This window comes from Lissotriton helveticus, chromosome 12 (genome assembly GCF_964261635.1).
Source record: "Lissotriton helveticus chromosome 12, aLisHel1.1, whole genome shotgun sequence".
Taxonomy (NCBI): Eukaryota; Metazoa; Chordata; class Amphibia; order Caudata; family Salamandridae; genus Lissotriton; species Lissotriton helveticus.
The window spans coordinates 68,280,130-68,292,865 of NC_136073.1; the positions used below are offsets into that span (position 1 = coordinate 68,280,130).

The 12,736-nt window shown below is 43.3% G+C and overlaps 1 protein-coding gene across 2 annotated transcripts in view; it reads left to right on the forward strand.

The window, feature by feature from the left end:
- TNFSF13 (TNF superfamily member 13) overlaps positions 1-12,736 on the forward strand; it is a 144,986-nt gene that overhangs the window by 107,354 nt on the left and 24,896 nt on the right. For both annotated transcript variants that reach the window (XM_078669495.1, XM_078669494.1), the window contains exon 3: positions 7,019-7,066. In XM_078669495.1, the coding sequence (XP_078525621.1) occupies positions 7,019-7,066 (48 nt within the window). The remainder of the gene's footprint in view (positions 1-7,018; positions 7,067-12,736) is intronic.

Consider the following 12,736-nt stretch of genomic DNA (forward strand, 5'->3'; position numbering starts at 1 on the left):
TATCGGAGAAAAGGCATATGTTACATATAGTTATTTGTGATCGATTTCTGAGGGAATTATTCAGGACGGGCTTTTTGTGGTGAAAATTAAATATTTTCAAGGACAATTCTTGAACATCACTCAGAGACGTGTGACTTAAGGCGCTCAAAAAAGGCGAAAACTGGATTTGTGAAATATCAACAGCTCTCCAAAAAGAAATCCGAAAGTTTCTCAAAAATATGGAGGTAGCAACCGCCGCTGTTGTAGCCCAGCAGGAATTGGAACGTATGGAGTACCTGGCGTTCTCCACAGTAGGGCTATTAACCATATGAGCTATCTTACCCTTTATCATGTTGCTTATCTAATGGCTCATTTAATGAACGGATTTTAAAACAGACTATTTACTGGGACTTTCCAGGATGGGGCAGACATGAACAGCTCTCATCAAACAGAGCAGGATTTACCATTTCAAAAGCACGGGTTTTGCTAAGAAACAAAAGGTACCAGGTGACTCATTCTGGAAACTTCTTCCAGGTGAGCGGGTCCTGGCATTGCCTGTGGAACGTTGCAGCCTCTCCAAAGGGTCAGAGGTCACATCCACGCACCTGGTGGGATTTTATTGTTGGTAGGAATTGCAACTGTACTTTTTTTTCTGTGATTCATATCTAATTTCCTTTCTCCTCCCTGCAAAAAAAATCCTAGAACTGTTCTACCTACGAGCTGGAAACCGAAATTCTTGCCTACCCCCGCATTTCAACACAGTAGGGCTTTATTTGGGGTTGGGCTGGGCTGGGCTGTTCAGAGAGAACACATGCCGGGGCATACACTCAATGAGTGCGTGCATAAATTGTACAGCACACCTCGCATTTGAGGTGTTTTTGAATATTGATACATTTTTAATACATGGAATATATGAAAATACGGAAAATGGTGCATTACAAGCCCCCGGGCCAGTGCATTTCATGAGCTCTGCACGGGATACGGAGGTACGGGGCTTCAGCAGGAAAACATGGGCACAATAAGTGAGAAATGTGTGGATATTGTGTCTGTGTTTGGTATTCATAAAAAACAGATTTCGTTAAGAGAACAATGGGGCTCTATACATCATGGGGGTTGTTGGGAAATGATGCAAGGTTTTATTCATCTAGTGGAGATTTATATCTTTGAATTACACAATGACATTTCACAACTGTGTTTCATATTTTTAGGCACTGGGTGGTTACGTTTTGAGGCCAGGTTCCCAGCACATTCGGCAGTTTGGTCAACAGACCACATCTCTCTTCAGTAAAGCTTTACAAGGGAGAGTGTGGGGTTTCCCAAGGAGGTTTTGACGAAATAATTTCCCAATTGTGTGTTTGAGCAGACTTTGGTCCAGCATCATTGGGAAAACTATCTTTATAGAAAGTAACTAACATTTTAGTGCGTATTTGGAGTAGGTGCCCCAATGCATTGTTGGTTAAATGTGTACATGTTCAGCGTATTTAGCCACAAGCTTAATCGAAAAGCACATTGGTGTTAAAGGGAATTTCTAAAAATGCAGGCACACAATGTGGACACAGGGATGCTCACGGATGCAGTTCACACACAGACTCGAGTAATCTCCCACTCTTTCCTGTGCTCAGGCAGGCGGTAGGACAAACTGTCACAACACACCGGCCCACCACTGCTTAATTTGAGCCTGTGGTTTCTGGTGCTCAGCACCGGCACTTAATCATCAACACCGGCGCTTTTCACGAACACCAGTTAAGGACACGTTAAGGTATGTCAGCGAGGGAGATTAAGTGGTTTGTCCAGAATCACAGGATGTTGATCGGACGCCGAGCATCGAACCTGGTTCCCGAGCTCCGAAGTCGGCAGCTCTGGCCGTTAATCCACATCCACTGCCGCCCACTTTCATAGTTAGTTGTTGGTTCTGTTTTAGGCGGCACTAACAGCAGAAATAAGCCGATGCAAGCTGCCTCCTTGAGGAGAGCCCCGGATTTATTATTTTTTTTTTTTACAAATTAGCCACTGCGGGCTACAATACAGGAGTCATTTACATAGAATTTAAATTTAGTAAAGGTCTGTGTATCACGTGAATCCATGGACTGCAATCAGTGAAAGACTTCCAGCATGGCACGCAGACGCTTCTCAGCAGGGCTACAATTTTGTTCATGCACCGGGTATGTAAATGCTGTACATAAGGCAGTGGAAGTGAGGGAGAGGTGTGGCGCCGCGGCCAGGGTGACTGATTCCCGGGGCCGGCGGCAAATGAGCCCAGCACCATGTGACTCGTCCCGACGGCCCCCAGCGCCTAGAGACCCTAATGGGCCATGGTTCGTGCTTTACAAATGTGGATTCTTACACTTTTACGGACATTATTGATCCATGATCTAGAACATAGGAGAATGCTTTGAATGTGTGCACTTTGACTTTCAGATTATATTATATAAAGTTATGTTAGGCATGTCAGTCCTAGAGTTACCATATTAGAATATCACATATTCAAAGCATTCACCTATGTTCCAGATCACGGATCAATGTCCGTAAATGTGTAAACGGTGGGGAGATAATTGCGTTGATGTCACGTGAAGCGTTGCTGAATGCCTATTAACTTGATCATAACATAAAAAATGTACAGTGACTTTAATTTTCAATGCACATATGTGCATGTAGGCATGTTATTTTAAAGTTTGTCATGATTCGCTTAGTGGAAATATTTTTGAATAACGAGAAACTGGAGCAGTGCATGAAAAAGGGGCAGTGACAAAAGTACAATCCAGAGGATGCGAAATGTGTTGACTATAGGGGGTACTTCAGGCCAGCAGCTGACATCAGGAAGCATATACCTGCAGGCCGTTGATAACTGGATTAATCAGAATCTGTTTATGTTCAATACAGATTAAGCCGAGATTCTAGTGGTGGCGCCCCAAGGGAAGGAACCAAACAGCCCCCAAAGGCGATATAGGGCCAGCTGTATGACCAGTTTTTGCGTGCGCAAATGGCTTTGCGACCCGTTTGCGCTCGCAAAAACCTACACGGCCATGTACAAACACTGTCTTGCGACTCGCAAAAAATTGTAACTCGCAAAATAGTGTTTTGCGACTCGCTATTAGGAAGGGGTGTTCATTCCTAATAGCGACCCTCTAGCCATGTATGAATGTTTTGGGACCGCAATTGCGGTCGCAAAAAACTCACAATTTACCGCCCTCTTCAAGAGGGGGGTAATGGAGTCGCAAATGGGAAGGGGTCCCAGGGTACCCCTTCGTGACTGGATCGAAAATTATTTTTTAAGGGCAGGAAGTGGTCCCAGGGGAACCAGGGGGAATTCAGCAGATGACCACAAGGGAAAATTAATTAAATAATTAAGTTTCCCTTGTCGTCTATTGAAATCCCTCTCCCCCCCACCGCTCTTACATGCGCCGGCCGCGGCTGGTCTCACTAGAAAGCACCTAAATGTTCAAGACATTAGACCTTAAAAAGAGATGAAAATTGTTTGTGATTCTTTTAGGCCTGCTCTTAGTGTCTCCTTGAAATAACTGCTACTTTGAGAACACTGTGAAATAACAGCTAATTTGATAACTCTGCAAAATAAATTCATCTCTAAGAACAGACACTGTGTTGTCAACAAATTTGCGTGAATAGGTAACACATTATTTTCATGAGGAAGATTAATTCCTTCTTTTCATCCAGTTTTAAATACATTTAAGTATGTATGGTCTTTGTTTCTTATTGCCGCATAATTGATCCATTAATGAAATGCTCTATTGGATTGTGACAGGTTCACTCCTTTACTGTACTCAATTTGTCGAGTCCTTCCATATTAGTTTGATATACACAGATCTAAGACACACATGAAGCACAAACGTAAATAAAGTACTTAAAAGCGCTCAGAAATCTAAGTCACACCAATGTAGCCCACCCTACTTAGTTTCACATGCAGCAATAATAACATTGGGTTGTAGCCTGGAATATCGAGTACAGAATATAGTGATGCCTCATTATCATAGCCGAAGTGTTGAGGTCCAAAATATCAAAAGGTAAGTGCATACAGAAAAGTATAGATCTCTTATTCTTAATGCCATATCTACATACCTTAAAGGTACATATCATACCCTTCATGCCCATAGTGACAAACTCTGGGACCTCCCCGAATATAGCCACCTAGAAAACCAAATCCTTTTGGGTTCCCTGGATAAGGGCGGGATTTCCCAGAATTACAAATCCCTTGTGATACACTCAACCACCTCTTTTCTTCCCCTGAAAGATAAATGGGAAGAAGAGTAGGGCCCCTAGATGAAGTGGATTGGCAGGACGCCGGCATGGTTCATCCGTACGTTAGCTATCCCTACCAGACCACGCTACATCCAATTTACATATCTCCATCAGGCGTATATGACCCCTCTCCACCTGTGGAGGGCGGGCTGATGGACTCCCCGTCATGTCGCATTTGGATCAACCCCTCAGGAGACTTGTTTCATTTGGTGTGGTAGTACCCCGTGATACAAGGTTTCTGGTCCTCTGTCCTAAATGTGTAATTTGCGGTGGTGGATATGAACATTGATGCTGACCCGAAGCTGGCTCTGCTCGGGGTCTTGGATGAGATGGGTGGAGCTACGGAGGGCAGGACCTTGGTGGGTCTGGGCATGCTCCTTGCTAAAGGGCAACATTGGTCGCAACTGGACTTCCCTGGCGGCTCTCTCCAAGGACACATGGATTAAGGGGATGGAATAGTTTGGTAAACTGGAGGATACAATTTATGAAGCTAGAGGATGTACTCGAACATGTGATAAAGTTTGGAAGAAATGGTTGGACTATCATGGACTCAGCGCCCTCCTGAAGAAACCCACAGCAGACCCCACTGAACTTAAGAACTACCGCCCCATCTCGCTCCTCCCATTCCCTGCCAAAGTCATTGAGAAAGCAGTCAACAGTCAGCTCGCCGCCTTCCTCGAATCCAACAAATCCCTCGACCCTTCACAGTCCGGCTTCCGAGCCAAACACAGCACAGAGACCGCCCTCATCGCAGCAACAGACGACATTCGAACTCTACTGGACAACGGAGAAACAGCTGCCCTCATCCTACTGGACCTCGCCGCAGCCTTCGACACAGTCTGTCATAACACCCTTATACAACGCCTCAGCAACGTCGGAATACAAGGAAAAGCACTAGACTGGATCATCTCGTTCCTCGCCGGAAGAACCCAGAGAGTCCGCCTCCCCCCTTTTAGATCAGAGGCCACCGAAGTCATCTGCGGCGTACCACAAGGATCATCAATCAGTCCCACCCTCTTCAACGTATACATGAGTCCCCTCGCATCCATCGCGCGCCAACACAACCTCAACATCATCTCCTACGCAGACGACACCCAGCTAATCCTCTCCCTCACCAAATACCCAGACTTCGCCAAAACCAACCTACACGAAGGGATGAAAGAAGTAGCCGAGTGGATGAAGAACAGCTGTTTAAAACTGAACTCGGACAAAACGGAAGTCCTCATCTTAGGATCATCCCCCTCCGCCTGGGACGACTCATGGTGGCCACCGGCCCTGGGAAACGCACCCATACCAACGGATCACGCACGTAACCTGGGCTTCATCCTGGACTACTCCCTCTCGATGACCAGACAAGTCAACGCCGTCTCATCATCATGCTTCAACATCCTACGAATGCTCAAAAAAATCTTCCGCTGGATCCCCACCGAAACAAGAAAGACGGTCACCCATGCACTGGTCACAAGCAGACTGGACTACGGAAACACCCTTTACGCCGGAACCACAGCCAAACTACAAAAAAAACTCCAACGCATCCAAAACGCCTCAGCCAGACTCATCCTAGACATCCCCCGCCAAGCTCACATTTCAGATCACCTAAAAGACCTCCACTGGCTCCCCGTCAACAAGAGAATAACGTTCGGTCTCCTCACCCACGCACACAAAGCCCTCTACGACCTAGGACCCGAATACCTCAACACGCGCCTGTCCTTTTACACCCCCACCCGCCAACTACGATCGTCCAATAAGGCCCTCGCCGCGATGCCACGCATCCAAAGATCCACCATGGGGGGAAGATCCTTCTCCTACTTAGCTGCCAAGACTTGGAACTCGCTCCCCACCCACCTCCGCCTCACACAGAACCACCTCTCATTCAGAAAACAACTAAAAACTTGGATATTCGATAAGTAAAGTACCCCCCCTCCCTCAAGCGCCTTGAGACCCTCTGGGTGAGTAGTGCGCTATACAAATTTTAAACTTGAACTTGAACTTGGACTGAGGGTCTAACCACCAGCTGTGTTGTTGGTCTGGGTGGGGAGGTAACTTTGTATGGCTTGCTTCAACTGTATTTCTTACTAACAATGCGATTGCTTTGGTTATTCTCACCTTACAAGGCTAATGGTTTGTTGATAACCTATAAAAAGTCAATACAATGTTTCTATAAACAAAAAAGATACATATCATAACGGTATATATATTTGGAGGTAGGTATATAAAATCTAATAATACTTACCTGCTAATATTTTTGTCCTCAATATTTTGGCTATAATATTAGGTGTAGCGATATTCACTACTTGATAATCAGGACCCACAGCCAGCCGCTGCCCGTGCAGGGTGTTTCGACAGATGATGACAAGGGAAAATTAATTATTTATTTAATTTTTCCTCTGCATCGTCTGTCTAAATCCCTCCAACCAGGCCCCACCGCTCTTACCTGCACGGGCCGCTGCTGCCCAGAGCAGTGGTATACACAAAACATGACATTGAATGATCTGCCACTAATGTGCTTAACTACACAAAATGTCATTATAAAGAACAGTGACATCGAAATTGTGAAATTTAGACCATGAGCCAAAAATTTCTTCCGGTGACTTTGCAAGAGATGATCAACAGAGGGTGGATGTGAACCCCTAACTCATGACAATGGGGTTTTCTGTTTTCCGGTATTCTGTATGAACTATGCAGTAGTGTGGCAGCCATCTGCATTTGCAGTTTGACTTATGCGCCTGTGTATGAGTTTGGGTTTACTCACCTACCTTTCATGCTTGATGTCTTTGTGTTTTAGAGAAGCGATCCATCGTCCATTTGGTTCCTGCCTCTCTCTCTTCCAACGGTAAGTCCTGCTTAAAAGGTCAGCACAGGTTGCTAACTCTGTCACTACAAGCCATGTTAGATGTGTACTAAGAATATAAATATAGCACAACCTTGACATATCTCTATTCCCCAACAGTTACTTGAGTCTGCCAGTGCTCCTCTCCTCCCCAATACTGATTGCTGAGTCTCTCTTTGCATGTCTACCTGTTAGAAGCACAGAACTGTATTTATATAAACTGTCCTAAAAAATCTCAACAGATAGTCCTGTGTAAAGAAATTAGATATGGGGACCATGGGCTATCACAAAGCACTGTATAAAGTATAGATTCCTGTAGGCCAACATAGAACATTTAAGACAATTGCAGAGCATGGTAGACCACTGCTGACCATTATAGGGTATTGCAGATTGCTGTCAACCATAATATGCAAAAAGTAACTCATCAGAGATAACTTGAGCCAACTGTATTCTTTTGTAGATCTTTATAGACTATCAGAAATAGATTATCTTAGACCATTCTAGGACATTGTATACCCTCGTAGACTATCAGAGATCATCATAGACCATTTTAGACCATACAGGTTCAATGTAGACCTTCATAGACTCTGTACACAATCGTAGATCACTTGAAACCATTATAAGCCACTGTAGATAATCGTAGCAAGTAGCAAGCCATTGTGGATAATCTTTGGCCACTGTGGGACTTTTTGAGCACATTATAGACACTCATAGACTATTATCGATCATCATAGGTCATGTTAAACAATTGTATTTCATTGTAGATATTTGTAAACTATCATAAATCATCATAGATTATCGTAGACTTTTGCAGATCATTGTTGGACCTTGTAGACCAGTGATTCTCAAAGTACAGCAGGAGCCGCAGCAGCAGCACCGGGCTGCTGTTTACTCGACTCAGCACTAACATGAATAAAAATGTTAAATATATAGCAAGCACTTTTGTAAAGGTTGATTGCAGTTACGGAAAGGAAGTAACTAGGCACTTAATTTTAGGAACATGTTCATTTTCTAAGATAGCAACCGTGTAAAAATACAATATTCTTTTCAAAATTCAAAAAGTGTATTTCATTGACCTGTAGAACCATTTCACCTTAGTAAATCAAATTATAGCAGGGCATTCAGAACTATTTTTCTCAAAGTGATGGTTTCAAAAATGAATTTAGAAACGTTCACGATCCCCCCCACACCCTGACAACAATGCCATGAGTGATTACATCCAACCACAGGAAATGGTTTTGAACAGAACGCATCCTGAAGTCATGTATTTTGAGTTCCTCTTAAATGTAATAATGAATAAAAAGGAGGGAAATTGAAATAAAACAATTGCCTAGTGTCACACAATTTGGTTAAGTGGAGAAGCCAGGATTCATCACAGGTTTTCTGATTTCACATTGCGCAATTGAGTTCAGCCACTAAATATACATTCTTTGCTTCCCCTACATCAACATTACACCCCCTGCTGGAATCAGTGTGGCCCTCGGGCACACCATAGACCAAACTTTGCGGCCCCCAGGAAAATGTTTGTGAGTAACCATGTTGTACACTATCAAAGATCATCAGAGGTCATTTTAGACCATTTGATTTCACTGTAGATCTACATAGACTATTGCACATCATTACAGATTACTGCAAACCATCACAGATCATAGGCCATTGTAGGTTCTAGTAGATTATTGTAGATCATCATAGATCATTGTAGACCATTGTAGGCCCTTGTAGATCCTCATAGACTAATGTAGATTACCATAGCTCATTCTAGACCACTGTAGGCCATTGTTGTCCCTCATAAACTATCATAGAGCATCATACACCATTGCAAACCAGGATAGGCCATTGTAGAATGTTGTAGCAATTGTAGACCATCACAGGTGAATATGGACCATTATCAGCCACTATGGTTCAATATAAACTATTGTAGGCCATAAGAAGTTATCATAGATCTTTATAGGTCACTGCAGATCATTGCAGAACACCACGGCCCATTGTAAATCTACCATTGTACAATCTAATGGATAATCATTATAAACCCTCAGAGATCATTGTAGGACATTGCACAATCTACCATTGTACACTATCATGGCTCATCATAGACTGCTAGAGGCCATGTAAGGTAATTATGTACTATTGTAGGCACCTGTGCGCCATAGGAGAACCTGGTGAGCCCTGGTGAGCTGTGTAGGGCTCTCGTAGTCCATTGTTGTCCCTTGTAGGTCACCAACAGCCATTATATACCTATTTAGACCATGCTTTTGCAAACCCTTGTAATCAGTAGAAGGATCTGTGCCCTAAATTTATGCAACCAATTGCTACTAAGAAATTTGAGCCTGCCTTGACCTTGCTAGTATTCAAACCACTAATATCTCACCTCAGTACTTCATTGACCTTTGTATCACAATATTGACCATGGTAGGCAATTACACAACATTGTGGCATATCATAGCCCAGAGGACAAAAACAAAGGCCTCCCGTATACAACTTCCGATCATAGCAGATTCTGAGTTTGTTTATTTAAATTTATAATGCACTTTTATCCAGAGCGCTACTAAAAAAATATAACTGCAAATATTTATTAAAAGCAATTCAACATCATCTACAGGGTGAGGCAACATAAAAGAAAACGGAAGCAGTAAAAATATAAAAAACTTTTAATGGAACATCCAATGCAAGTAAATTAATTTGACAACATTTAAGTGATTGTATGTCACAATATTGAAGAATATCGACCCAAAGGCTCCAGTGGGAAAAGGAGCAGGACAGATACATTGGTTGGATTAACTGCAAGAGAATAGTATGAGTACCTGGCATGGAGAAAAGACAGATTATAGGCGATAGGGAATACCCAATCCTGGAGCACCCGGGAAGCCTCCCAATGTGTTCCTACCTTGCTTTTGAAGGTTAGGTCTCCAACCAGAAATAAGCATGAGGAGAGTTGAACAGAGTTCTGCAGGGAGCTTAGGGTTCACTCAATCACTTGGGCCTCAGCATCTTCCAAAGTCCTTTGGTACCTTCAGGCTGAGTTTTTGGCTAGCTTCTCAAACCTTTTCTCCTGGTTGTCTTTCTCAAGCTGGCACTAAACATACACTCGTACGCTTGATTTAACATCAATGTAGCTTTTTACAGGGTGTAAAAGATGCTGCCTCTCTACCTTGGCACTGCAAGTGTGGGCAGCAGATGACGCGCCCTGCCAGCAAGAGGGCCCCTTCCTGGCAAAGACACTCAGTCGAGTGGACATGATTTTTCCAGTGGTTCAATGGAGGACAGGGAGTTTTATGTTATGTTAGAGAGCTTTGTCCCACAAGAGCATGACATCTCATAGGAGCTGGGAATCAAATGGGATTTTGCGGGAGCTCAAAATCTTGCAAGATTCGGCAGGAACCAAAGATCACACAGAACTTTAACATCCCATGATACTTTATATGCCATGTTGGAATGGGTGCAGCCAAGGTCTCACTGGATCTCATCATGCTGACCTTCTCAGGGTTTGAGCCATATCTCTAGAGTATCGGTCCAATCATTGTTTGTTGTACCATACAAATACTTGCCGGGAGAAGACACTGACCCAAACCACCCTGTTGGGCAGGGCTGCAGGATGGGATGGCCAGTGAGGACTTCCTTCCAGGCAGATGGCTTTATTCAGAATAACTCTTGACAATATTCATTTCTGATATTTATCTCCATCGGTGAGTACAGTACTGTGGTAGTGCCTACAGTGTAACTGAAAGCATCATTATTCAGGCAACAGCCAACAAACAACTAACACAAAACCCTAACTCTTTCAAAAGTAATGTTGGAGAATGTAGGTAAGAAACACAGAATTTGAGCAACATAAGAGGAATTAAAACACAGCTCAAGCAAATGAGGCATACTTACATGGAATGATGTACAGTGCAGTCACTATACACCTTCTTCTTTATTTAAAAAAAACCCAAATAAAATGAACCAAGGAGGCGGTGAAAACAGTCTTAAGTATACACTACAAAGTTTTTGTACTTGGACAGGAGACCAACATTCTTTTAAAAAAAAATCTTTTTATTTGTCAAACATACAATGCATATTAAAAGTTTACAATACATGTCGGTATTATCCCTTCTCCCAATACAGTCCCCTTGTATCTTATCTAGTCCCTCTGGTGTTTGCATTCATCTCGCTGTCTAGCTTGCATTTCCAGCCGAGACCAACATTCTTGATTGGACAATGAATAACATCACAAATGGTGTTGGTTCTAGAATCAAAGTGATTTGGCACTAAAGAGAATTGGGCTTGTTGCACATTATGTCTTGTAATACATCAATTACATTCTTTGAAGCAATCTGAATAGTAACTTGGAAAATCTGAATCTGAAAAAATTCGATTTTTGCATCCTATACTTCTCTTCTAAACTTGTCAAACGCAGACAAGCTACGTTAATAAATATTATTCAAAAGTGCTGGACATTTTCCACAGATACGCTATGTTAAAGGTTTTCGAACACTTGGATTCCCCTTTCTTATCCATTTAGGGTTTTTGACGTTAACAAAATCTCCTACTTCCAATTTATAACCCTTCCCTTCAGAAGATATTTTGAATGATGTTTTTCTACATTTTCTTCCACCATCTTGTACATAGTTCTCTTAGGAAGGAATTTTCAAAGACCCCATGAGCCATTCTGAATTTAACTTTGTACGAGGAGTCCTCTCCTTCAGTAGTACAAACGGTGTAAAACCTGTGACATTGTGTGAGGGTTGCAATGATATGACCAAACAAGATTAGAGATATGTTTTTGAACATTAAATTCGCACCTAAGGTCAAGCTGAGCACCCTCCTCTGCAACCCTATTAAATATTTCAACAAGACCATTCATGTTGTGAGCATGTAGTGAAGTGCGTTTGTGAGCAAAACCCATATGGACAACAAATGGATTCAGCTTATGATTGGTAAGGCATGAGAACATCTTTGCTGCTGTTAATGCTGGTGTCAATGCAATCTGCAAGAGCTGTGTGCTTGGTGTTCCATATCTGCTGGTAGTGCTGTGAACCAATTGGTCTGTGGTTGGGCTCTTGCTGTTCAGTTGCACTAGAGGGGAAACAGGGTGCAGGTGCATGCAGTGATCCCGCTGTTGTGGTTCTTAATGGCTTCCAGCAAGTTGCTGGTGTTCTTGAGCTGGTGTAGGTAGAGGGCCAAGGCCCATTCCTCTTCTGTGAGGCTTTTTCAGCTGCAGTGGGCGGTTCCGGTGGTGAGCAGTATGTGGTGGTGCAGGATGAATATGCTGAAACTGACAAGGGCTTGGCCTAATCAGGTCAATATTGCTGGCTTATCGACTGTGATGTTGCTGATTGAGGATAGAACACCGTCCAAAAGCGGTCCAAAGTATGGTGTTGGTAATGTGCAGGGGACACCAAGGTTTCCGAGGTTTTCTAGGAGGGCTGTAGCGTGTGGGTCAGTGCGGTCTTCTAGGTGAACGATAAGCTCCCCGAGGAGAATGAAGGTGCTGGCATTGATAATGAGGAAAGCAAACACAAGTAGATGATGGATGGAGCGCTGAAACTTTTCAGACACTCACCCCCAGTCACAGATCTGGGTTGAATCCATCATCATTCTTTAGCCCACTTCACCACCTCAGGTCAGTACCTTCATAATGAGGAGTCAATCGAGCAATCAGGAGGTACTTGTAAAGCGCGGCTCATCACCCCA